The 25,334-nt window shown below is 49.6% G+C and overlaps 1 protein-coding gene across 1 annotated transcript; it reads right to left on the bottom strand.

The window, feature by feature from the left end:
* Positions 1-991: 991 nt before the first annotated feature.
* Positions 992-22,574, bottom strand: PARP16 (poly(ADP-ribose) polymerase family member 16). Its single transcript, XM_049778731.1, is given in 11 exon segments — positions 992-1,053; positions 1,056-1,077; positions 1,080-1,152; positions 2,215-2,267; positions 2,269-2,349; positions 3,782-3,871; positions 3,873-3,968; positions 10,015-10,176; positions 10,178-10,225; positions 12,653-12,790; positions 22,377-22,574. Coding segments are annotated over 11 exon segments (981 nt in total). The 5' UTR covers positions 22,554-22,574; the 3' UTR covers positions 992-1,012.
* Between the last annotated feature and the right edge of the window lie 2,760 nt (positions 22,575-25,334).

Genomic DNA, 25,334 nt, shown 5'->3' with positions numbered 1-25,334 from the left:
GCAGGCCCATCACAGCCGAGGAAGGTTTCGGGCACTGTGGCTGGTAGGCAGCTTCGTGAGAAGGGGAGGCAGGCCTGTGGCTTAATGCCTCCCAGGCCAGCCAGGAAAGAGACTGTGGGCATGGGCCAAATAGCGCTCGAAGTTCAGAAATTACCCCTTCACTCAGGCTCACAAAGACTAATGTATCAGGGTGATTTAAAAAGAAAAAAATAGATCAGAAGTTGAACATCTGGTTCCCTTTCTTTCAGCTGTAAGCAGCGACCATTGGTATTGAGGGGGAAAAGCAGATGTGAGCAGCTCACAATTGAGCACCTTCACCTCTGGTTCCATCCTCCCGTGGGCTGTACGGCCAGGCAAGCACCACTAGGGGACAGGGCTTATGTGCGAATCTGAGAAAACTGGAAATGTTTTGCACTCATATTCAAAGACTGCAGGGATACACACACACACACACACACACACACACACACACTACACACACACACACACAACACACACACACACACACAAAGATTCCCCCCATTTTGGTTTGTTTTTTTTTTTTTTTTTTTTTGAGAAACATGACTGTTCCTCTTGGCTGTCCTTGAGTCAAAACAAGGCAATTGCCTCGTGATTTATAGTTCCCAACTACACATTTTCCGCCTTCCAGAAGGCATTAGAGAAAGGGGCCCGTGTTGCCAGGAGCTATTGTAAACAGGTCCCTGACAGCTCGGGACACTTTGTTTTTAAATACAGCAAGACTTTTTTCCTTTTGGGCCCTGGCTGAAAAGCCAACTCCCCGGACTGTTTAGGAAAGTGCAGATGGGAGGGAGGGTTCCCCTAAAAGCCAAGCATGAGGGACCAGTGGTTTCCGTGAGATTATCAAAGGCAATCAATACATTTATGGCATCCAAACATTACCCTAAGCTCTGCAGGAACCCCAACATGGGTGGACAAGGGGCATAGGAGGTACAGGACAAGTTGGACCATAAGTCACATGGCTGAGCATGCCCCATACCAGGTCAGGGGAAGATTATCTCTTTGCATGGCTCCAGAGCTGCTGGAAGGTGGAGAGTTGATGACGCTCACCAGCAAGCAGCCAACAGCAGATACAGGCAGATCATGACAATAGACCAATGGCTGGAGACCCAGGAGAGCAGGCTGCATGCCCTGCTGGAGAGGGAGAAAGAACTATGATTGAGAAAACAGTTTTTGTTAATGTGCACACCCATGACCTGAGCTGAAAGAAGATGAAATGATGGATTTTTATCCCGCTGGGCAAGCCATGAACTGAAGTTCCATGCGTGCCCTGTGGCCCAAGAAAGCTGGGGCTGATGCCGCCAGCCTCTGGCCAGGACATTCTCAAAATGTCCAAAGGACAGCTGTGTAGTGAGCTCATCTTGGCTATCTGCTCGAACAGAACCCACCCGTCTCCAGCTAAGTCAGGCTACAGTTTCTCAGCACGGATGACCTTGCACAAGGGAAGCATCTACCCCAAAGGCAGCAGGTAGCAGGTAATTTAGCAAGAAGTCTTTTCACTTTGAGACACACGAGTCTTGAGCCAAGATGGGGAAATCCTCTCTGGCCCGTTGGGAGATGATCTAAACCCTCCAAGTCTACATGAAATAAGATACTCTGGGGAGAAGTGGTCAGGAATGGAATTTCCGAGCAGAAAGAGCAGGGCCATTTTTTAAGCACAGCATAACGTCCCCTAGACTCAGACATACTGCCCCTGTGTCCAAGACTCAGAGGGCAGAAGACATCACTGGCTGATGAAATCCTGAAGCACATCAACTATTGTTGACCTAGTGGGAAATTTGGAAGTGAGTAACCTCATCTGCCACTCATCTTCAAGACCCCAACAATATCTGAAAAATGAGCCCCAGCACCAGAGAAGCCAACCTGCAGAGCAAGGCCTCATTTGTACAGGGAGTTCAACATTCATCTAAAAGATAAGGCAGCAGGAGACGCCTAGGACCTAGGGAACATGCCCCAAACTCAGCTTCCTCAAGTCACTGTGGAGGCCACAGTCCAGGAGCCCAAGGCCATAGCAAAACCCTGGCTTCATCATGGCCTCAGGCTCTGTATCGCGGCTCTCTCCTGAAACAGTGTGGCACAGAGCTGTACAAAAGCTAATCATAACTGTTGAGGTATGCTGGTGACTGAGCACCCCCCTTCTGAATGTCGCCCTTCCAGCGGCTCTACCTGTACCACACCTTTTCAAACTATCCTTACCTCTTGGGCTGCTTCTGTGAGTAAACCAACAGGTACTTCACACGCAGAAGCTGGGTTATTGGTGACCACAAAGTACTTGGGGGGGATGTCGCCCCCTTCACTATGCTTGATTCTTGCTCTCCTGCGGTCTATTTCCTGGGGAATCTGCAGAAGTAGAGCAAAAGAAAGAGCAAAGTGAGAGGGGAGGAACTGGTAGATTATTGGAGACACAAATCCTGGCACTCGGGGCAGACCTACAACGAGGGAAGCAGAACTAAAATATGACAGACTAAGATAGGGCACGAGAACTAGAAGTAGCCGACACATTCAATCCTTAGCATCCATATGATTCCCCTGAGCCTTACAAGGGAAGCACAAAGCAGATCCCTGAGCAGAACAGGAGTAAACCCTAAGCACCATGAGGTTTTTTTTCTTTTAAAAAATAGGCATTTTTTACCAAAAAAAAAAAAAAAAAAAAAAAGTAGAATAGGGGCTGGGGAGATAGCATGGAGGTAAGGCATTTGCCTTGCAGCGCAGAAGGGTTTGGTGGTCCGAATTCCAGGCATCCCATATGGTCCCCGAGCCTCGCCAGGAGCAATATCTGGATATAGAGCCAGGAGTAACCCCTGAGCGCTGCCAGGTGGTGACCCCAAAACCAAAAAAAATAAAATAAAATAAAAATAGCATTTTAGGGAATGGAGATAGTACAGTGGATAAGATGCTTGTCTTGCATATGGTCAACCTGGGTTCAATCCCTCCCCTAAGCTCTACCAGGAGTGATCCCCTGAATATTAGGGCCAAGAGAAAGCCGAGTGTGGTGAGTGTTGCCCTACAACAAACAAACAAAAAAAACCACAATAGCAAGCCGAAATGTTTCCTTTGGTGGCAAGAAAAGCTTCACCCCAAAACAAAGAAAGACCAAAGCAGCGTGCCACTGAACATGGCAAGGCTTGATGTCTGGTGATGCTGTTTCTGAATGCCCCATGCTGAAGGTGCAAGAGGGAGGCCTCTGAGCTGGCCGTCCTCTGGACTCCAGATTGTTTCATATTAGAAATTGGGAGCTTGTGGCTCTCTCCGCTGCTCTGATCAGTCCAGGACACCAGGACAGGCAGTTTATGAGTTTGCAGCCTTCAGCACAGGCCAAAGAGCAAATTCTCCCAGGCTTATAGGCAGGGCAGTAGACTGATGTAGGTCAGCCTGTTATCCACTCCCCAAGGAGCTGAAGAGTGGACATCCTGGGGCCTTAGTCGTCCCCACCCCCACTCCACTAACACCACCAGAGCAGTCTGGAAGGACAATCTGTGATGTCTAGCTGCTTTGTGTGTCATTTATCCAGCAAATACTCCATGATTATCTATCACATATCTCCTTGACTCCCATACCCTGGTCCATGAAATCTCATCTCCTTCATCCAGTTTTCCCTAGGCACTCGACCCTTTCGTGCTCAGATTCCTCTATTGAGCTGCCTACCCCTGCCCTGGACTCTGCATGATGGTGAGTGACATCCCTGGCATGCTGAGGCTCCCTACGGTGAGCTCCCTCCTCACAGGCCACCCCATCCTGTGGCCCTACTCTGCTTGTTCCACACTCTGCTCACTCACCCTTCTTTCTTGGTCTGGCACTTGACATCCGGATGGTCGATGACCTCACACACGGCCACGCAGCTGAGAATGAGACCAGGAGGCTACGCTTTGCCATCCGTGGCCGTAGGGGCTATAAATGAGAGCCAGACTCATGGTCACTGTGAGGTAAGTCCCTTCCCCAAACAGGGATGTCTGCGGAGCCAACAGAGAAGAGATGGCAGTGTGGTGAGCTGCCCAGGGGTCCAGAGAGGGCTCTGCCCATGAGCTTGTCAAGTTTGCTTCCCCCTAGCACCAGAGGCTCCATGGCACCTCAGAGAGGTAGACTGTAGTCAGCGCATTTCTTTTGTCTGACGGTTTTTAACTGGTTGTGAGTAGCAAAACCAGCAGTTGCTGGAGTCCGGATGGGTGAGAGAAGCATGGCTCGGAGAGTCCAAAGAAACCTGAATTTGAATCCTCCACTGACTGAGTTGCCAAATCAGAGACTTGAAATATCACGATATCTACAGTGACCAGCACCAACACTGATTGTTCCACCACCAGGCATGAGGTGGAGGAGACTCACAGAATAGCAAAACCTCTCATGGTCCTGACCTGGGTGCAGGGTGGCCCCTCAGTCCAGGACCCCCAGACATGGACATACTAAGTGTGCTGCTGCAAGATGCATTGGCATGATTCAAGGGCCGGGGGAGAAACTGAGTCAGTACTTGGAAAAGAATCTCTCAGAACAGACACTGCAAAGGAAACTACAAAGCGAACAACACTGTAACCCATGAGAACTAAATGGGAAATTACTAAACTAAAAAATGTGTCTAGCACATTTGTGATAGCACAGAGGGGAGGGTGTTTTGCCTTGCACAGAGCCAACCCAGGGTTTAATCCCTGGCATCATATAGGAGCTCCAAGCCTGCCAGGAGTGATTCCAGAGAGCAGAGCCAGGAAGTTTACCTCTGAGCACCACCAGTTGTAGCCCCAAAGCAAAAACAAAACAAAAATGTCTGTTTATAAGGCAGACCGGGGTGGGGGTGTAAGAAAGGTACCTGTGGACATTGGTGGAGGGAAGTTGGCACTGATGGTGAAACTGGTGTTGAAATACTGTAAAAATGAAAGTCAAATTTATTTTTTGTTTGTTTGTTTTGGGGCCACACCTGGTGATGTTCAGGCGTTACTCCTGGTTCTGTGCTCAGAAATCTCTCTTGGCTCAGGGGACTATATGGGATGCTGGGTATCCAACCCAGGTCCATCCTGGGACAGCCACGTGCAAGGCAAATGTCCTACTGCTGTGCTAACTCTCTGGCCCCAAAACTCAAATTTAAATAGAGAAATAAAAACACATCTGTAAAGGTCTTTTTTTTTGGGGGGGGCCCACACCGGTGATGTTCAGGGTTACTCCTGGCTATGCGCTCAGAAGTTGCTCCTGGCTGGGGGGACCATATGGGACACCGGGAATTGAACCCAGGTCCATCCTGAGTCAGCCACGTGCAAGGCAAATGCCCTACTGCTGCGCCACCGCTCAAAGAAGAAAAAACTGCAGCAGTAAATTGCCCACTCTTGTGTAGTAACCAACAAAGGAAAATGTCCCAGGAACTGAAAATACAGTCAAGAGGGTGCTTGCCTTGGAAGAAGTCATCATAGGTTCAATCCCCAGCACCTCATTTGGTCCCTGAGAATTGCCCATGTGTATTTCCTGAGTAGAGAGCCCAGAGTAACTCCTGAGCATCACCAGGTATAGCCCAAAATCAAACCAAAAAAGTCCCAGAATCGGGGTAGGGCAAAACCCCCGAGGTGTGCAGGTATAGACCAAAAAATCAAAAAACAAAAACCCCAGGAGGTCAAAGCTGGGAGAAAGCTTGATGGGTTGGAGCACATGCTTGACATGCAGGAGCCCTGGGTTGCATCCCTAGCATACAGTCCCCCAAAACTACCCAGAGTAACTCCTGTATGATGATTCCAGGAATAGTTCCTGAGTACCATCAGGGTATGATCCTAAAAAAAAAGGAACAGAAAATAGCAGCAACTCCCCTGGTTGTCCCCTAAATAGTATTGAGGCAAGAGAAGGGCCCTCAGGTTGGGAGGCCAACAGAAGTAACATGGCAGGGCCGGAGAGATAGCATGGAGGTGTACAGTGTTTTGCCTTGCATGCAGAAGACAGTGGTTGGAATCCTGGCATCCCACATGGTCCCGCCGAGCCTGCCAGGAGCGATTTCTTGAGTTGTAGAGCCAGGAGTAACCCCTAAGCACTGCCGGGGTGTGACCCAAAAAAAAGGAAAAAAAACAAAAAGAAGTAGACAGTGGCAAACAACAACACTTTGACCTACTACATGCCCACAGACCACTGTGACAGACCTAAAACCACCACCGTCATGCGAATCCATAAGTCCTTGAGCACAGTCGAGCAATAGAGCAGGGAGCTGTCCCAGAGGGAATACGAGCCAGAGTAAAAAGTGAGGTGTCTCACCAAGGCGAAGGAGTTCACTCACTGAGAACCTGGTCCTGAAACGGGGGTGCATAGTGCCACAATTCCAAGTCAAGAAGTTCAAGTATGGGCCCTGAGAGATAGCACAGCGGCCTTTGCCTTGCAATCAGCCGATCCAGGACCAAAGTTGGCTTGGTTTCGAATTGCCGGGTGTCCCATATGGTCCCCCTGTGCCTGCCAGGAGCTATTTCTGAGCAGACAGCCAGGAGTAACCCCTGAGCACTGCCGGGGTGTGACCCAAAAACCAAAAAAAAAAAAAAAAAAAAAAGAACAAGTATATGACCTCTGAGAAACCTTCTGCCCAGGCCATCTTGGAATGACCTCATCTCAGAAAAAGGGGACCTGGCTATTCTCTCACCTAACCCCACATCCATTCCTCAAGTATCCCTGTCACGTAGATCCTCTTCTCTAGACTCAAAACCTACAGCCCAGGGGCCAAAGAGATAGTATAGGCGGGAAGGTATTTGGTTACATGCACTGACCCAGGTTCGATCCCTGACATCTTATATGGTCCCCAGAGTACCACCAGGAATGATTCCTGAGTGCTGAGCCAGGAGTAAATCTTGAGGCACAGCTGGGTGTGGCCCCAGAAAAAAACAAAGAGTGGGGGAATAAAAACCAAAACCTACAGCCAGGGCCTCCAGGAACAGGGTGTACTGGAGCAGGATATGGGGATTTCTCAACCAAGAGAAGATGTCACACAACTTCGTGCAAGCAAGCAGCCCTGTCTAGCCAATCTCCTACCCTACTCCGAGAGAAGTGTTGCTGGGCATGCGAATCTATGAACACTGTCTGGATGAACACGGTCTGGCCGGCACTGCTTCAGGCCAGCTCGGCTGTAAAGGGGCCCAGGATTTCCGGTAGCCTGGCTGTGAACAACCAGCTCAGGGCCAGAGTAAACAAGCCCTGCATCCTCGGCAAAACCCAAGTGCACTAAGAGGTGCAGCAGCGAGCCAGCCCCGGTCGCTCAGCCTCGCCGCAGAGTACAGCCCCCTCAGCCAGCACTTGCTACAGTGACCAGGACCAGGGGAGAGAGGGGGGAATGTCTGCAGAATCACAGCTTCTGAAAATACTCTCCACTTCTGTACATGGGGAACACACATCCATAGCACATACACATGGTACTGTGGTCTTGAAAAGGGAGGCTGCGGGGTTCTACACTATGTGAACACACAACCCACACGCATGCCATGCTTGCAAGTCCTACACTACAGATGCAGACACCAAGCCTCATGGTCTCAGTGTGTCCCAGCCATTCTCTGAGAACCTGCACTGTTCTCAGGGCCGGGTAAAAGCCACTGATCTAAACAAGCCAGCAAAGCTGCTAGGAAGGCTATGCTGACACCTCTTTCTTTGACCCCTCACTGAAGGGTAAAAACAGATGTCCGCAGAGTAGGGTGAAAGTGAGTCCTTTTTTTTTTTTGGGTGAAAGAGGGTGCTGGGGATTGTAAGCATGATGCTCGACCTACTTAAAGTCTCATTGTTTGGACTCTCAAAGGGGAGGAAAGAATGGGATTGGGGAGGACAAAGGGACAATATAGAGGTCAAGACATTGCCTTGCAGCCAGCCAGTCTCTAGCACTGCATGGTTCCCAGCAACCAAAACATAGAGCCAGAAGTGGTACTCCAGGCCAACACCCTGCTCAAATCCCAAAAAAAGAATGGCCTGAGGAGTATCTCAAAGGGCTAAACATGTGCTATACATCGTGGGAGTCCCAGGTTTGATCTCTTGCATTATAGTTCTGAGTGCAGAGCCAGGAATAACTCTTGAGCACTGCTGGGTATGCCCTCCCAAGAAAAGTACTTAATAGAGGGGGTGCTGGAGAGATCGCACGTGTGGTAGGGTCGTTTGCCTTGCATGCAGCTGATTTGAAACAGATGGTGGTTGAAATCCCTGGCATCCCAACGATTCCCTTGCCTGCCAGGATTGACTTATGAGTGCAGAGCCAGAAGTAACCCCTTGAGCACCGCCGGGTGTGACCCCAAAAAAAGAAAAAAGAAAAAGCTTTAATAATATGTGTGTTAATAAGTTAAAAAGAGAGATAGTACGGAGGTTAAGGTGTTTGCCTTGCATGCAGAAGGTCGGTGGTTCAAATCCCGGGCATCCCATATGGTCCCGAGCCTGCCAGGAGTGCTTTCTGAGCATGGGAGCCAGGAGTAACCCCTGAGCACTGCCAGGTGTGACCCAAAAACAAAACAAAACAAAAAGGTAGAAAAAGGACACCCCTGAAACATCCCTCAATGTTAACAAGGACCAACTCTCCAAATTTTCAGTGAATGAGTTAGCACCTGGGGTCTCAGTAGTAATCAGAGGTTTCCATTAGCTGGTTGGGTGGGCCTGACATTCCATGGCCCCAACAAGTTCCCAGGGCCAGCTACAATGCTGTGAAAGTTGGCCACATGCTGAGATATCCTGAATAGCTTTTGTTTGGCTGTTTTTTTTTTTTGTTTTTGTTTTTGTTTTGTTTTTTTGGTTAGTTTGTTTTGTTTGGGTTGGATAGCACCTGGTGGTACTCAGGGATTACTACTGACTGCACTCAGGAATTACTCCTGGAGGGGCTCAGAGAACTATACAGGATGCTGAAGATTAAACCTGGGTCAGCTGTATGCATATAAGACTCCTTATTCCTCTGGCCTCGATGAGCTTGAATTTATTTATTTTTTGGTTTTGAGACCACATCTGGTGAGAGGGTTACATCTAGCTCTGTACAGCTGGAATTACTTTGAATGGGGCTCAGGACCATAGAGGATGTTGGGGATCAAACTAGAGTTAGCCTTATGCAAAATAAACTCTACCCACTGTCCTCTGGTTGATCTTTTTAAAGCACACTGATAGTACCCTTCTACTGAGATTCTGATTTAAGCAGATAGTTATTTTTTTTTTTTTTTTTTTTTTTGGTTTTTGGGCCACACCCAGTAATGCTCAGGGGGTTACTCCTGGCTAGTGTGCTCAGAAGTTGCTCCTGGCTTGGGGGGACCATATGGGACACCTGGGGGATCGAACCGTGGTCCGTCCAAGGTTTAGCGCAGGCAAGGCAGGCCACCTTACCTTTTTAGCGCCACCGCCCTGGCCCCTGCAGATAGTTATTTTTTACAATCCCCAAAGTGATATCAAATGTGCAGGATGGGAGCCATCTTTCTATAAGATTTTTTTTTTTCTCTTGGGCTATACCTGGCAGTGCTCAGGTTATTTCCTGGCTCTGCACTCAGGAATCACTCCTGGTGGGCTTGAGGTACCATATGGGATGCCAGGGATTAAACTTGGGTTGGTCACATGCAAGGTAAGCACTCTGCCTGCTGTATTATTGCTTCCAGTGCCCATTGTAAGAGTTTTTAAACTCAGAAGCAGGAGTGATAGTGCAACTGATTAAGCCCTTGCATGCAACCAACTGGGGTTCAATCCCAACATCCCATCCTGAGTACCAACAGAAGTGATCCTGATTGCAGAGCCAGGAGTAAGCCAGAGCAAGATAGGACCCAAAAACAAAATAATACAAGACAGCATGAATCCTACCAGGAGCCATGCCCAGGGCCCAGAGGATGCAAATCATCTTTAGATCAAAGGTTTTCCCCAGAGAAGAGACCTGGGCAGCTACTCGTCCCAGCAAGTCCAAGGTCAGGTCCATGTGCATGGCCATAGATCCCCAGTGATGTCAACACTGTTCAGGCGGCCACAAAGGGAGCATGAGGCCTGCCCGAGTACAATGCCCAGAACGCCAGCACACTCCCCTGGCTGCCGGCACTCCAGTGCGAGCCTTAGACCTACCTTGTTCAGGTGGCAGTGCAGGCCATTGTGGGATGGATGGGAATGGAAGTTCTCTAGGCGGCTGCCATGGAAGGCATAAATGAGTTCTCGATCGCCTTTGGTCTCATAAAACTTGGCATTAGCTGGGTTGAAGTATTCGATTTCAAATAGGAAGTCTGGTACCAGGGACAGGCGTGTGAGGGGCTCCAGTCAGCTTTTGGATCTTCTCAAACTTGAAAAGATGGAGAGAGCCACAGTTTTACTTGGGAAGCCTGGAGCTACCAGAATGCATTTTAGTGCCACCAAAATCTCCCCTAAAACCTTGGCCTTAACACCCATGGAGTCTACTCCATAAGAACAGCTGATTTCACAAAAATGAAAACGTCAGGGACGTGGAGCAATAGCACATGGTAGGGTGTTTGTCTTGCAAGCAGCAGACCTGGGTCTTACTTGGGGTTTGATTCCTGAAACCCATATGGTCCCCTGAGCTTCTAGGGGTGATTTCTGAGTGCAGAGCCAGGAGTGACCGCTGAGCACTGCTGGGTGTGGCCCAAAAACAACAACCAAAAAAAAAAAAAATGTCAATTTAGAGACCAAAGATGAGTTCAAGAATGACCACATGCTTTACACACGGGAGGAATCAGGTTTGAGCCAGGGAACCACTTGGTTCCTGAGCCCCACTGGGAGTGGCCCTGATCACAAAGCCAGGAATAGCTCCTAAGCACTGTGGGGTATGGTCCAAAAAACATAAGAACATCTGAAAACAGTAGTACAGCAGGTAGGGCTCCTGTCTTGCATACAGTGGGACCTACGTTAGATCCCAGCATCCTACATGGTAACCTGAATTACTCCAATCAGAAGTATTTCCTGGGGCCAGAGCAATAACACAGCAGTAGAGCATTTGCCTTGCACCTGGCCAAACCTGTGCGGACCTGGGTTCAATTCCCAGCATCCCATATGGTCCCCCAGCCTGCTGTGAGTGATTTCTGAGCAGAGCCAGGAATACCCCTGAGCGCCTCTGGGTATAGCCCCAAAACTAAAAACAACAACAACAACAACAACAACAACAACAACAAATTCCTAATCATAGAGAAAAAGGAGCAACCCCTGAGCATCAGTGGGTATAAAAAAAAAAACCTCAAAAGTTTTTTACAGATAGAACAGCAGACAGGGTGCTTGCCAGATTTGATTCCCAGAATCCCATATGGTCCCCAACCACTACCTGAAGTGATTCCTAAGTGTAAATCAAGAGTAACTACTGAGCATAACCAGGTGACGCCCAAAAACAAAAACAAAAACAAAACAAGCCAAAAAAAACAACAACAAAAAAAAAAAAAAACCCCAACCAACCAAGCTCAGAACTTAAAGCTTAAGACTTCTCTTTCCTCTGAGACAGGAGATAGTACAGTGGGGTAGGGCACTTGTTTTGCACATTGCCAACCCAGATCAATCTCTGGCACCCTATAACCTTGGCACCCCAAGCCTTGCCAAAAATAATCCTTGAGTGCAGAGCCTGGAGTAAGCCCTGAGCACCACCAGATGTAACACACAAACAACAAAAAAATACCCCAAAGATGCCCACTTTTGATGACGGAAAAAAAGGGCAGATGGGCACAGTCCACCCCCAGCAACCCACAAACATGATAAGCCAGTAAATGGGATCCTTGGGCTATAGCAGTATCAGTAGTGAGGTGACACTCATTCTGTCATAGCATACCTCTGGGTGACAGTGACTCAGTTCACAGAGGCAAAAAGGGAGATTCAGTTACACCTGAGGTGAGATGGGAAGGCTCTCCACTTCAGACTCCACCTCTGCTTCCTGACAACCCAACAAGTATTTCTTCTTTATTTTGGGGAGTATTGGAGGAGTCACACCCACCAAGGCTCAGGGGACATAAGAGGTGCTGGAGACCAAACCAGAATCAGCTGTGTGCCAAGGTAAGTGCCATCATCCCTGTTCTACCTCTCCAGCCCACCACAAAGGTATCTAAAGTGTGTGGGCAGGAGCAATAGCAGAGTGGATCAGGAGTTTGCCTTGCATGCTGCTGACCATGGTTCAATCCCCACATCCCATATGGTCCCCTATGCCTGCCAGGAGTAATTTCTGAGCACAGAGCCATGAGTAACTGCTGAGTGTGGCCCAAAAACTAAAACAAAACTAAAGTATGTGTGTCAAGGATCTGCCATGAAACCCAACATCTATGTAATCCTTGCCATCTGTCCTTAAGACACTGTACCACATAGAAAAATCCACCCTGTGGGGCCAGAGAGATAGCATAGCGGTAGGGCGTTTGCCTTGCACACAGCTGACTCAGAACAGATGGTGGTTCAAATCCCAACATCCCATATGGTCCCCCAAGCCAGCCAGGAGCAATTTCTGAGTGTAGAGCCAGGAGTAACCCCAGGTGTAACCCAAAAACAAAAAACAAAACAAAACAAAAAAATCCACTCTGTAGCCCATCCATGATGAAATGAATTACTATTCTCCCCCATTTCATGATTGTGGTGCCACATGGAATAAAGATCCTGGGCTGTACTCCCAACACACGAGCAGTTTCTCTGAGTGACAAGTGCAGGAATCTGCATCTTCAACCAGCTGCAGAGCAGGTGGCGGGGAGGGCTGGGGCCCAACTCCACATCCTACACACCAAAGACTTACCTCTGACTTCTTTGCACTATGGATGGCTAGGACCTTTGAAGATAAAATCCAGCTGACCAGGTCCCAGGCCCGTTTGTCTTTGTCGCTTGAGGACTGGAGAAGTTCTCGAAGGTTGGGTAACTTGCTGGCATCAGCAAGCTGGAGGGAAGTAAAAGCTCCATTAGTACGACCCATGACAAAGAGAACCATGCCCTCTAGTGACCAGGCTGGAGATTGGCGCGCCTCAGTCTCAAGAAGTAAACAGGACTGTGGACACGCTTTTCCAAACTCCAAACACTCTCATCACTAACAGGTTTATTTCTGTTGATCTGTTTATTTATTTTGAGGGGGGAGCTTTCTTCATTTTTATGGCTTTTGGGCCATAGAGATCATCTGTGGTGCCAAGGTTGGCTGCATGCACCTTACCAGCTGTATTATCTCTCCAAACCCTTTTCTTTTTCATTTTAGTCACTAGGGTAGGTATACATAAACCATTCCAGTACCACAGTCTCCACCAATGTCTGGTTCCCTCCACCACTGTCCTTGTGATGGCTTCCTAATGAAGAGTTTCTCAGGTTCTGTTGCCTCTGGGCATTCGCTATTCCCTACTAGGCATCTTTCACTCCCTCATATGAGAGATTATTCTGTCTGCCCCTCTTCTTCTAACTTCACTCTGCATGACACTCCAGCTCCATTCATGGAACAAAAAATTGCATGATTTCATCTTATGAAAGGTTATTTTTTCCATTCATTTGGCTCAAAAACCCACATTCTGTTCCATGATGCATTTGCTGCAGGAATATTACTGACTGGTAATGCCACCTGGCCGGAGGTGTTGACATACATTTGCAGGTGCTGACATCCATAATGAAAAGCTTTCTAAACTTTGGCAGGCATTAAACTTCTGGAGTACCTGTTTCCCTGGAGATCAGAAAAGGCCAGGAAGGTACAAGCAGAGGACAGAACAGCATGGCTGGAGGGAAGGCTGAGAGATAGTATAGTGGGCTCCAATCCCCAGTATCCTGTATGTATGTTCCCCCAGAGCCTGCCAAGAGTGATCAGGTGTGGCCCAAAAATAAAACAAAAAGCATGGCTAAGGGGGCCAGTGTGACAGTAAAGCAGGTAGAACACTTGTCTTGCACATAACTAACCCAGGTTATATCACCAGAACCACAATGACTCCCTAAGCCCAGCTAGGAATGATTCCTGAGTTCAAATCCAGGAGTATGAAATGATTCCAGGAGTTCAAAGCCCAAGCACTACAGAAAAGGGGAGGGAGGGGAAGGGAAGGGAAGGGGGGAAAGGAAAGGGAAAGGAAGGGGAAGGGGGAGAGAAGAGGAGGGTAAGGGAGGGGAAGGGAGGGGAGGGAAGAGAAGGGAAAAGGAAAGGGGAGGGAAGGGAAGGGAAAGGGGAAGGGAAAAAGTTTAGATGGACACTTACATGGGGGGGGATAGGGAAGGAAAGGGAAGGAAAGGGAAAGGGGAGGGGAAGGGAAGGGAAAGAAAAAATTTTAGATGGACACATGGGGGCACATCCAGTACTCAGGAGTTACTCCTGGCTCTGTGCTCAGGAGTCACTCCTGTGGTGTTCAGGGGACCATATAGGATCTCGGTGATTGAACTTGGGTTGGCCAGATGTTAGGCAAGTTCCCTCCCTGTTGTGCTCTAGCCCATAGACAGACAACATTTTGTGGTACTCAGTGGTTACTCCTGGTCACTCCTGGCAGGCTCAGGGGACCATCTGGAATGCTGGGGATAGAACCCATGTCAGCCACATGCAAGGCAAAAGCCTTACCCGCCATGCTATTGCCTTGGCTCCCTGGACAGCATTTTTTTTTTTTTTTTTTTTTGGTTTTTGGGCCACACCCGGCGGTGCTCAGGGGTTACTCCTGTCTGCTCAGAAATAGCTCCTGGCAGGCATGGGGGACCATATGGGACACCGGGATTCGAACCAACCACCTTAGGTCCTGGATCGGCTGCTTGCAAGGCAAACGCCGCTGTGCTATCTCTCCGGGCCCCCTAGACAGCATTTTTAAAGTAAGTATGAACCATATGCAATTATTGGGGCTTTCAGGCTTACCCAGGATGTGGCAAAGTGTTGGCACTCCCCCTCAAGCCCACTGTAATCTTCATTGCCACAAGTGAATAACCACCAGACACCCCCAACAATAGATGAAAGAGAAACAAGAAATAGAAGAAGCACAGCAGTAGGGCGTTTGTCTTGCACGTGGCCGACCCAATACAGAACTAGGTTCAATCCCCAGCATCCCATATGGTCCCCCAAGCCAGAAGTGATTTCTGAGCTCAGAGCCAGGAGTAACCCCTGAGCGCTGCCGAGTGTGGGCCCCAGAAAAAAAAAAAAAAGAGAAAAGAGAAACAAACACAAACAAAACAAAAACTAAGCATGAGAGCCAGCACTGTGAGGCCTGTTTGATCCCAGCACTTCATCAGTACCAGCTGGGGGGACACCTGGTGGCGCCATAGCTGGGGGCCAAGGGTGAGAAAAGACCCTGTCTCAAAATCAAACCAGTCCCACCAGAGGCTTCTGAGCTAGTGAGAAAGCAAGACACCTTTTTTTTTTCTTTTGGTTTTGGTTTTTGGGCCACACCCGTGGTGCTCAGGGTTACTCCTGGCTGTCTGCTCAGAAATAGCTCCTGGCAGGCACGGGGGACCATATGGGACACCAGGATTCGAACCAACCACCTTTGGTCCTGGATCGTTTGCTTGCAAGGCAAACGCCGCTGTACTATCTCTACGGGCCCAGCAAGACACCTTTTGAGATGCAGAATTCCAAGCTTAAGAGTATCTCTGGTCTTTGAGAAGAAAGGACAGAGCAAGAACATAAGCAGAATCAACCTCTCTCCTAGAAGCCAACACCTCAGTAACAGGGGCACAGTTTGGGAAAACCATCATCAAGGCCTCGAAAAGGAGCTGGGCACCCTCCATATTGTGGGTTGGCTGGCATCTCAGCTGTGCATCCCATTCTCTCTTCCACACCCCTCGTATTTCCCAAATAGTCCCTATTGTCTCTTTGCTGAAAATCTTTTGGCTCTACACTCAGAAATCGCTCCTGGGGCTAGAGAGATAGCATGGAGGTAGGGTGTTTGCCTTGCATGAAGAAGGTTGGTGGTTTGAATCCCAGCATCCTATATGGTCCCCCAAGCCTGGTAGGGGCAATTTCTAAGCATAGAGCCAGGACTAACCCCTGACCGCTACCGGGTGTGCCCCCCCCCCTCCAAAAAAAATAAACAAACAAAAAAAAAAAGAAATCGCTCCTGGCAGGCTCAGGGGACCATATGGGATGCTGGGATTTGAACCACTGAACTTCTGCATGCAAGGCAAACACATTACCTCATGCTATCTCTCCAGCCCCCTGCTGAAAATCTTCTGTTTGAGAAAGACAACAGTCCTGGGAACACAAACGAAGTCAGGACTGAACTTTTTCTTTCCTGGAAAGACCAGAATCCTCGTTCCAGCCCTAGTGCCCCGGCTAGCCCAGAAACAAGACGAGGGGGCTGGAGTGATAGTACAGTGGGGAAAGCCCTTGTCTTGTACACAGCTGGCCCAGGTTCGATCCCCATCACCCATATGGTCCCCTGAGGCTGCCAGGAGTAATCTTTGTGAATAGAGCCAGGAGTAAGCCCTGAACAAAGACAAGTGCCTCCCCACCACCACAAAAAAAAAAGAGGGGGGCCAGTTCATACCACGAGATTCAAGTGAACCTCACTAGAGTGAGGCTGGTGCGCCTGGAACATTGATGCACTTATCCTCTGCAAATACACACAATTACCTCAATACCCATACTCCACTTCAAACCAATTAAATCTCTCCACTTCAAACCATTAAATCAATTAAACCCATCTCTTGAGATGGGGCACAGATATCAGCTATTTTTTTTTTTTTTTTTTGGTTTTTGGGCCACACCCGGTAACGCTCAGGGGTTACTCCTGGCTATGCGCTCAGAAGTTGCCCCTGGCTTGGGGGACCATAAGATATCAGCTATTTTAAAGTTTCCCAGGTGAGTTCCATGTGAATCCACACAGGAAAGCTCAAAACAGAACCATCTCCCCAGCAAATGCTACTATTCTGTTTCCTATCTAGAAACATGCATGAAAGTCTTCCTTAGACAGGTTGGTTCCTTAGACAGGGGACCAGAGCGATAACACAGCGGGTAGGATGTTTGCCTTACACAAGGCTAAACCTGGGTTCGATCCTCAGCACCCCATATAGTTCCCCCGAGCCTGCCAGGAGCGATTTCTGAACGGAGAGCCAGGAGTAACTCGAGCACCACTGGGTGTGGGTCCCCCATCCCCCAAAATAAGAAAGGTCTATTAGCCTTGGAGCCAGCTGTTTCAACACTAGGAATTTTTTTTGTTTGGTTGGGGTTTTTTTTTTTTGGTTTTTGGGCCACACCCGGTGGTGCTCAGGAGTTACTCCTGGCTGTCTGCTCAGAAATAGCTCCTGGCAGGCACGAGGGACCATATGGGACACCGGGATTCGAACCAACCACCTTAGGTCCTGGATTGGCTGCTTGCAAGACAAACACCGCTTTGCTATCTCTCCGGGCCCAACACTAGGAATTAATCTACAAAAAATAATAAGAGGCGAAAAAGGTGAATAATGTAAAGGAATATTTATCATACCATTATTTATCAGAGCAAACAATGATTAGGAGGGAGCCCAGAGGAAGAACTCAGAGTGTGAGGCAGCCAGAGAGCTCAAGGACTCAAGTCCAACCCTAGCAGCCCACACTTCCAGCACTGCCAGGTCTGCCCCACCAATGACAAAAACGATGAACCCAGCTCGCCTCACTCCTAGCGGGGCTCAGGGGCCCATATGTGGTCTTGGGGACTGAACCCAGGTCAGCCAGATGCAAGGCTACACTATCTTTCCAGTCTCCACTCTGGCCTTTTTCATATTACTTCCTGAGTGCCTTATTTTGTTTGTTTTGTTTTGCTTTTGGGTTACACCCATCGAAGCTCAGGAGATCATATGTGATACCAGGAATCACCTTTGGACCCGTGCTGGCTGTGTGCAAGGCAAACCCCAATGTGCTCTCTCCAGCCCTCCCTCCCAGTGCCTTTTTTACACAAATGAAAACTCTGGTGGAACCTTACCTTCCTTCTCCAGGGAACCACAAATGATCTAGAAGTTCAAGTTCTGATGGAATTTCTTTTTTGTTGTGTTTTTGTTCCTGAGCCACATACAGAGATACTCTGGGCTAACTCCTGGCTCTGCACTGAATGATCACGCCTGGTGGGACTTTGGGGGTCATATGGGATGCCAAGAATCATTCAGTGCAGAGCCAGGAGTTAGCCCAGAGTATCTCTGGGAACCTGGGAAAGTCAGCCATGCCCTTGTTAGATTCCGGAACTCAGGATCTGCCACCCAAAAGACCACCAGGGAGACAGGCAGTGCTTTAAAACTACAGCCTGTCATAGCTGCACTGGGCTCACAGCAATTTTTTTTTACAAGAGAAACTTTTTTTTTTTGGGGGGGGGGGATCCACACCCAGCTGCGCTCAGGGGTTATTCCTGGTTCCACGCTCAAAAATCGCTCCTGGCAGGCTCGGGGGACCATATGGGATGCCGGGATTCGAACCAATGACCTTCTGCATGAAAGGCAAACACCTTACCTCCATGCTATCTCTCTGGCCCTCCAGTCAATTGGGTTTTTTTTGTGTGTATGTGTGGTTTTTGGGTCACACATGGCAGTGCTCAGGGGTTATTCCTGGCTCCAGGCTCAGAAATTGCTCCTGGCAGGCACAGGGGACCATATGGAACACGGGGATTTGAACCGATGACCTCCTGCATGAAAGGCAACCGCCTTACCTCCATGCTATCTCTCCGGCCCCGCTCCAATCAATTTTTAAACCAAACTTTGAATTCTAACAGCCTGACCCAGCTGCAGGGTGGAGCACAGTAAGAGAACAGGAAGAAAACAGCTTCAGGAAGTGGAGAATAGGTGGAGAACAAGACAGTGGCTAGGGTAACTGCTTGCATGCTACCAAACTGGGTTCAATCTCCAGCACCACAAAGAATTGCTTGAGCCTTGCCAAGGAGTGATCCCTAAGCACAGAACCAAGAGAAAACCCTGAGCATAGTCAGTATAACCCCAAATAGTCAGAAACTGAGAGAGAGACAGAGACAGAGAACATTCCAACAAAATTTATAAAATTAGAAGTAAAATTTAAGGGCCAGGGGGAAAGCTCAAATGATAAGAGTACGTGCAAGGCATATGTGAACCCCCATCGTGGTTGAACCCAGGCACTGAAGCATCAGGAATGGCCCTCCAGGCTTCCCCAAGATCTGCTAGGGTGTGCTAGAGTGACATTAGGGAGGAGGCACCTATACAAAATTCATGAAATTATATAGTATGTTAATATTTAGAGGACATGGACAAAATCTACACCATTCTAAAACTCCCTCTGAGTTCATCCTCTATCAATCAGACCTGAGAAAAATGTATTTCCCAACATGACATTCTGGCAACTCATATCACCAGGGTGGTTCTGGATAAGAATTAGTAAGGCATTTGTCTTGCACACAGCCAACACTGGATGGACCCTGATTAGAATCCCATCATCCCATATGGTCCCCTGATGTGACAACCCCCCCCCCCCAAAAAAAAAGACAAAAAACAAAGAACTAATAAAGTTCATGGTGGAGTACCAAGACGAGACCCCAGATTCCTCTCTTAAGCTGCTACTACAAAGGTCTTCCAGACATGCAACCTGGTTCCAGCCATGGCCTGCCTCCCCCAAGATAAGATCAACACATGCTGGTGGGCCTATCCTGCAGGCTCTGGTGGGCCTCGCAGCTTTCTGCTCTCCTCACACAGCAAACTAACCTGTCTGCCCAACCTGTGACTCCCTAGAATACTCCTTCCCTCCCCTCTACACCTGAAAAATCCTAATAAGTTCCTAGAGACTCGACACACCATCAGCCACTGCTCCTGCTCCACCCTGCCTCGTCTAGCTGACCATGGCTCTACTGGGCACAGTTTACCTCCCCTTGGCTCTGTAATGCTAGAACCTCCTCAGGAAGTCCACAAGCCTATCTAGAACTGAAAAAGAGTTGTGGTGTAAGTGGGAGAGAATCTAGCTTTGCTGTGGGTTTCATCCCCAGCACCACCAATGTGGTCCTGGTGCCTGGGCCCAACACCACTGCAAGTGAACCCCACAACCACTTCAAAATACTGAAGGACCTTTTGCCTCTAATCTTACAATGGCACAAAAGAGAATATCTGGTTTTGCAGAACTAAGCATAGTTGGTCAGTCAGCTTGACCCTTTCCCTGATGTCTCTTTACCCTGAAACAAAATGTATACTAGGTTATGGCCAGCAAGGTGCTCCAGCTCCCTGTGTTTTTTTTTTAAACTTTATTTATTGATTGATTGGTTTCTGGGCCACACCTAGTGTCATTCAGAGATTACTCCCGACTCTGCACTTAGAAATTTCCCCTGACAGGGCCCGGAGAGATAGCACAGCTGTGTTTGCCTTGCAAGCAGCCGATCCAGGACCAAAGGTGGTTGGTTCAAATCCCGGTGTCCCATATGGTCCCCCGTGCCTGCCAGGAGCTATTTCTGAGCAGACAGCCAGGAGTAACCCCTGAGCACCGCCAGGTGTGGCCCAAAAACCAAAAAAAAAAAAAAAAAAGGAAATTTACCCTGACAGGCAGGGGACCACATGGGATGACAGGAATCAAACCTGGGTTGGTTCAAGGCAAACACCCTACCACTGTGCTATCTCTCTGGTCCCAGGGAATCTGTATCAATTAAACATATTCAAGTGTGAAACATTGGTGTCAGTGTGTTTATCTGTTCATGAAACACCTAACATTAATGGCTTTCTAATGCCAAACTACTTTTGCATTTCTGGGATAAAAACTCCACCTGTCAGGGCAGGTGAGGTGGCGCTAGAGGTAAGATGTCTGCCTTACAAGCGCTAGCCAAGGAAGGACAGAGGTTCGATCCCCCAGCGTCCCACATGGTCCCCCAAAGCCAGGGGCAATTTCTGAGCACTTAGCCAGGAGTAAGCCCTCTGAGCATCAAATGGGTGTGGCAAAAAAAAAAAAAACCTCCACCTGTTAATGAGGAGATACTCTTTTTATGTGAGGCTAAATTCAGGGTCCTAATTAAAGGAGGAGTGTTGAGTTATAGCTGCAATGCTCAGGGATAGATCACTCCTAGTGGTGCTCAGGGACTATACGGGAAGCCAGGAACCAAACCCAGGTTGGCAGCATGCAAGGCTAGTGTCTACCTGCTGTACAATCACTCTGGCCCCTAGATTCAATTTTTTTTTTTTTTTTTTTTTTTTTTTTTGGTTTTTGGGCCACACCCGGTGCTCAGGGGTTACTCCTGGCTGTCTGCTCAGAAATAGCTCCTGGCAGGCACGGGGGACCATATGGGACACCGGGATTCGAACCAACCACCTTTGGTCCTGGATCGGCTGCTTGCAAGGCAAACACCGCTGTGCTATCTCTCCGGGCCCTAGATTCAAATATTTAAGGAGGATTTTAAGTAGTGTTTATTATTTTATGAAGTGACCACACTAGGGCCCGGAGAGATAGCACAGCGGCATTTCCCTTGCAAGCAGTCGATCCAGGACCTAAGGTGGATGGATTGAATCCCGGTGTCCCATATGGTCCCCCGTGCCTGCCAGGAGCTATTTCTGAGCAGACAGCCAGGAGTAACCCCTGAGCACCAGCGGGTGTGGCCCAAAAAAAAAAAAAAAGAAGTGACCACACTGACCTATGACTTTTTATCATCCTTAATAGATTTAGATTTAGTCTAAAAATCACGATAGACTCTTTTTCAACAGCGTGGAGAGTTTGTGCAAGTGAGAATTACTCTTTCAGTGTTTGGTAGGCCTAGTGAAGCCAGAGACACTTACTCTGAGGAAACAACCTGTGACTACTAATATACAGGAGATCTGATTTTCTTTTTCCTATACAATCAATAATTTCCCTAGGGACCGATGCAATACTAGCTAAAGCGGGTTGGAAGCTTGCATTGCACAAGGCCAACCCAGGTTCGATTCCCTGTACCCCATTCCCAGCGTGCAGTCAAGAGTAACCCCTGAGCACCACCAGGTGTGCCCCCCCCCAAAAAAGAAGACCCAAAACAAGCAAACAGGAGATAATACAACAGCTAAAGTCACCTTGCATGTGACAGTGAGGTTCAAACCTTGGCATTCCACAGGGTCCCCTTGAGCGCAAGAGCCCAGAGTTTAGACCCCAAGCACCACCGCCTGGTTATATATATAACCTTCCCTCCACCCCCAAGTGTATAAAACACTCAAAACCAAGACAAGTGGTCTGTGGAACGCTGTGGGCGCTGACTCCGCACGACAGAAGTGTCTTAGGAGGATCAGGGGCCGGAGAGACAGCATGGGGGCAAGGCATTTATTTGCCTTGCATGCAGAAGGTCGGTGGTTCGAATCCTGGCATCCCATAGGGAGGTCCCCTGAGCCTGGCAGGAGCGATTTCTGAGCGTAGAGCCAGGAGGAACCCCCGAGTGCTGCAGAGTGTGACCCCAAAACAAAAGAAATAAAGAATCTTATGAGGATCAGCCTGCAAGCACAGTGCTGTGTCTGAGTGCTTGGAGGCCCGGTGACACTGACAGCTGGCCAGTCAGCTGGGCCAGGCGGCTCCCTCGAGGCGGGCGGGTCTGGTGCAGGAGGAAGCTGTCACCGAGAGCCCCCCCAAGCCTCCCCCAGGCCGGGCAGGGGGGTGCCCGGGGCCTCACCAGGGCCTCGAAGTCCTTGCGGCCGCGGCAGGCGTAGGCGGCGGGGAAGGGCCGCAGCACCGAGTCGCGCTTGTAGCTTTGCAGCGCCGACGCGAAGACGCTGCACAGGAGGTCCGCGGCCAGCACGTCGCGGCCCAACGCCTCCCGGGCGGCCTCCGAGCCCGCGGGCGGCTGCATCGTGGCCCCCGCAAACGCGGGGCCGAGCGGGGCCACGGCGGGCGGCGAAGGCGGACGAGGCTCGCGGGGCCGGGCGGAGGCGCCGACGAGCATCTCAGATCGGGGCGCGGGGTCGCGGGTCAAGCGCCCGGGCCGGGCTGAGAGGGACGAAGGGGTCCGGGCCCGCGTCCAGGCCCAGGGCGGGGCAACGACACGCAATGAGATCACAACGGGGGTTCCCGGCGGAGCTCGCTGCCCTCGGCGCGGCCCACCGCTCCCGCTCCCGAGCTCCCAGGCTCCGCCCCCTGCGCAGGCGCAGCCCACGTGATCGCGGGTGCCCCGCCCACATCCCGCCCCTAAACCAACGAGGATCCGCTTCGTTCCTTGCCACGACCTTCTCACCTCTGGCCCCGCCTAGAGCCCGCCTCCTCCCTGCACCAATGAGGATCCGCCTCACTCTACTTGCCACCACCCCCTCACTTTTGGCTCCGCCCACAACCCTCCCTGCACCAATCAGAATCCGCCTCTCGCTCCTTGTCACGAAGTCCCCGACTCTGGCTCCGCCCAGAGCCCGCCCCAGTCTCCTCCCTGCACCAATGAGGATCCGCCTCGTTCCTTGCCACGACCTCCTCACCTCTGGCCCCGCCCAGAGCCCGCCTCCTCCCTGCACCAATGATGATCCGCCTCTCTCTACTTGCCACCACCCCCTCACTTTTGGCTCCGCCCACAACCCGCCCTCTCTGCACCAATCAGGATCCGCCTCTCTCTCCGGCTCCGCCCAGAGCTCGCCCCACGAGCCTTATGCACCAATCAGGATCCGCCCCTCGCTCCTCCTTGCCACGACTCCTCCCCCTCCGCCTCTGGCTCCGCCTACAGCCCGCCCCACGCGCCTCCCTGCACCAGTGAGTAACCACCTCTCACACACACACACACACACACACACACACACGCACACGCACACGCACACGCACACGCACACGCACACGCACACGCACACACACACACACACTTTGTTGTTCTCTTGTTTCTATTTTTGTTTGTTTTGGGGCCACACCTGGCAGTGCTCAGGGCTTACTCCTGGTTGGCTAAATGCTCTAACCTACTATGCTCTAGCCATCCTATATTGCAGTTTCTTGGCTGTAAGATTTTGCGTATTGGGGGGAGGTTTTTGCTTTGTTGTTATTTATTTGTTTTCTGGGCTACATCTAGAGCTACTTGGGAGCTACTCCAAGCTCAGTGCTCAGGGGTCACTCCCTAACAGTGTTCAGGAGACCACGAGATACCACAGATCAAAGCTACACCACCTGATAGTACAGCGGGTAGGGTGTTTGCCTTGAATGCACCAGACCTGCATTCGACTCCCAACAACATTGAGCCCGCTAGAAGTGACCCCTAAAAGCCAGGAATAAGTTCTGAGTACCACCGGGTGTAGCCAAAAAAAAAAAAAAGTTAAAGTAGTAAGATTTGGGGGTTCAAAGCAATAGTACAGTTTGTAGAACATTTATTTGTATGTGGTCTACCTGGGCTCAGTCACCAGCATATAGGCCGTCAGGAGAGATACTTGCATCCTCAGCCAGGAGTAAGCTCTAGCACAGCTCAGAGTAGCCCTCGGTCCAAAAATTAGTAGACTGCCTGCGTACTAAACATGTGCTCCAGCCCTTTGAGTCAACTATCTAATTCTTGTAGTACGGTAAGTTTTGAAGTCAAGTAGAGTCCTACAACAGTGGACCTAGAGAGTAATAGGTTAAAACAGACGAGGGGCCGGAGAGATAGCATGGAGGTAAGGCATTTGCCTTTCATGCAGAAGGTCATCGGTTTGAATCCCGGCGTCCCATATGGTCCCCCGTGCCTGCCAGGAGCAATTTCTGAGCATGGAGCCAGGAGTAACCCCTGAGCACTGCCGGGTGTGACCCAAAAACCACAAAAAAAAAAAAAAAAAAAAAAAAACAGACGGAAAAAGACATTGTTTAATTTTCACTTATCTGTTATATAGAGAAAAACACAATGGAATGAATAAAATAAAATATTCGGACTGGAACAATAGCACAGCAGTAGGATCTTTGCCTTGCACAAGGCCTACCTGGAACAGTCCCTGGTTCATTTCCTGGCATCCCATAGTTCCCCCGAGCCTGCCAGGAGCAATTTCTGAGCACAGACAGAGCCAGGAGCACCACTGGCTGTGCCCATCCAAATAAAATAAAATAAAATTTTATCAAAGCATAAGCATTAACATTACTGTAAAGAATAGAGATTGAGGGGCCAGAGAGATAGCATGGAGGTAAGGTGTTTGCCTTGCAAGCAGAAAGTCGGTGGTTCAAATCCCGGCATCCCATATAGTCCCCTGAGCCTGCCAGGAGCGATTTCTGAGCATAGAGCCAGGAGTAACCCCTGAGCACTGCCGGATATGACCCAAAAAAAACAAAAAACAAAAAAACTAAAGAATAGAGATTGAAAAGAGAGTTTAATGGGGAACTAGAGAGGTGGCGCTAGGGATAAGGTGTCTGCCTTGCAAGCGCTAGCCAAGGAAGGACCTTGGTTCGATCCCCCGGCGTCCCATATGGTCCCTCCAAGCCAGGGGTAAATTCTGAGCGCTTAGCCAGGATTAACTTCTTTTTTTTTTTTTTTTTTTGTGGTTTTTGGGTCACACCCGGCAGTGCTCAGGGGTTATTCCTGGCTCCAGGCTCAGAAATTGTTCCTGGCAGGCACGGGGGACCATATGGGATGCCGGGATTCGAACCGATGATCTCCTGCATGAAAGGCAAACGCCTTACCTCCATGCTATCTCTCCGGCCCCAGGATTAA

This window comes from Suncus etruscus, chromosome 1, assembly GCF_024139225.1.
Source record: "Suncus etruscus isolate mSunEtr1 chromosome 1, mSunEtr1.pri.cur, whole genome shotgun sequence".
NCBI lineage: Eukaryota > Metazoa > Chordata > Mammalia > Eulipotyphla > Soricidae > Suncus > Suncus etruscus.
This window is presented reverse-complemented; position numbering and strand designations above follow the sequence as displayed.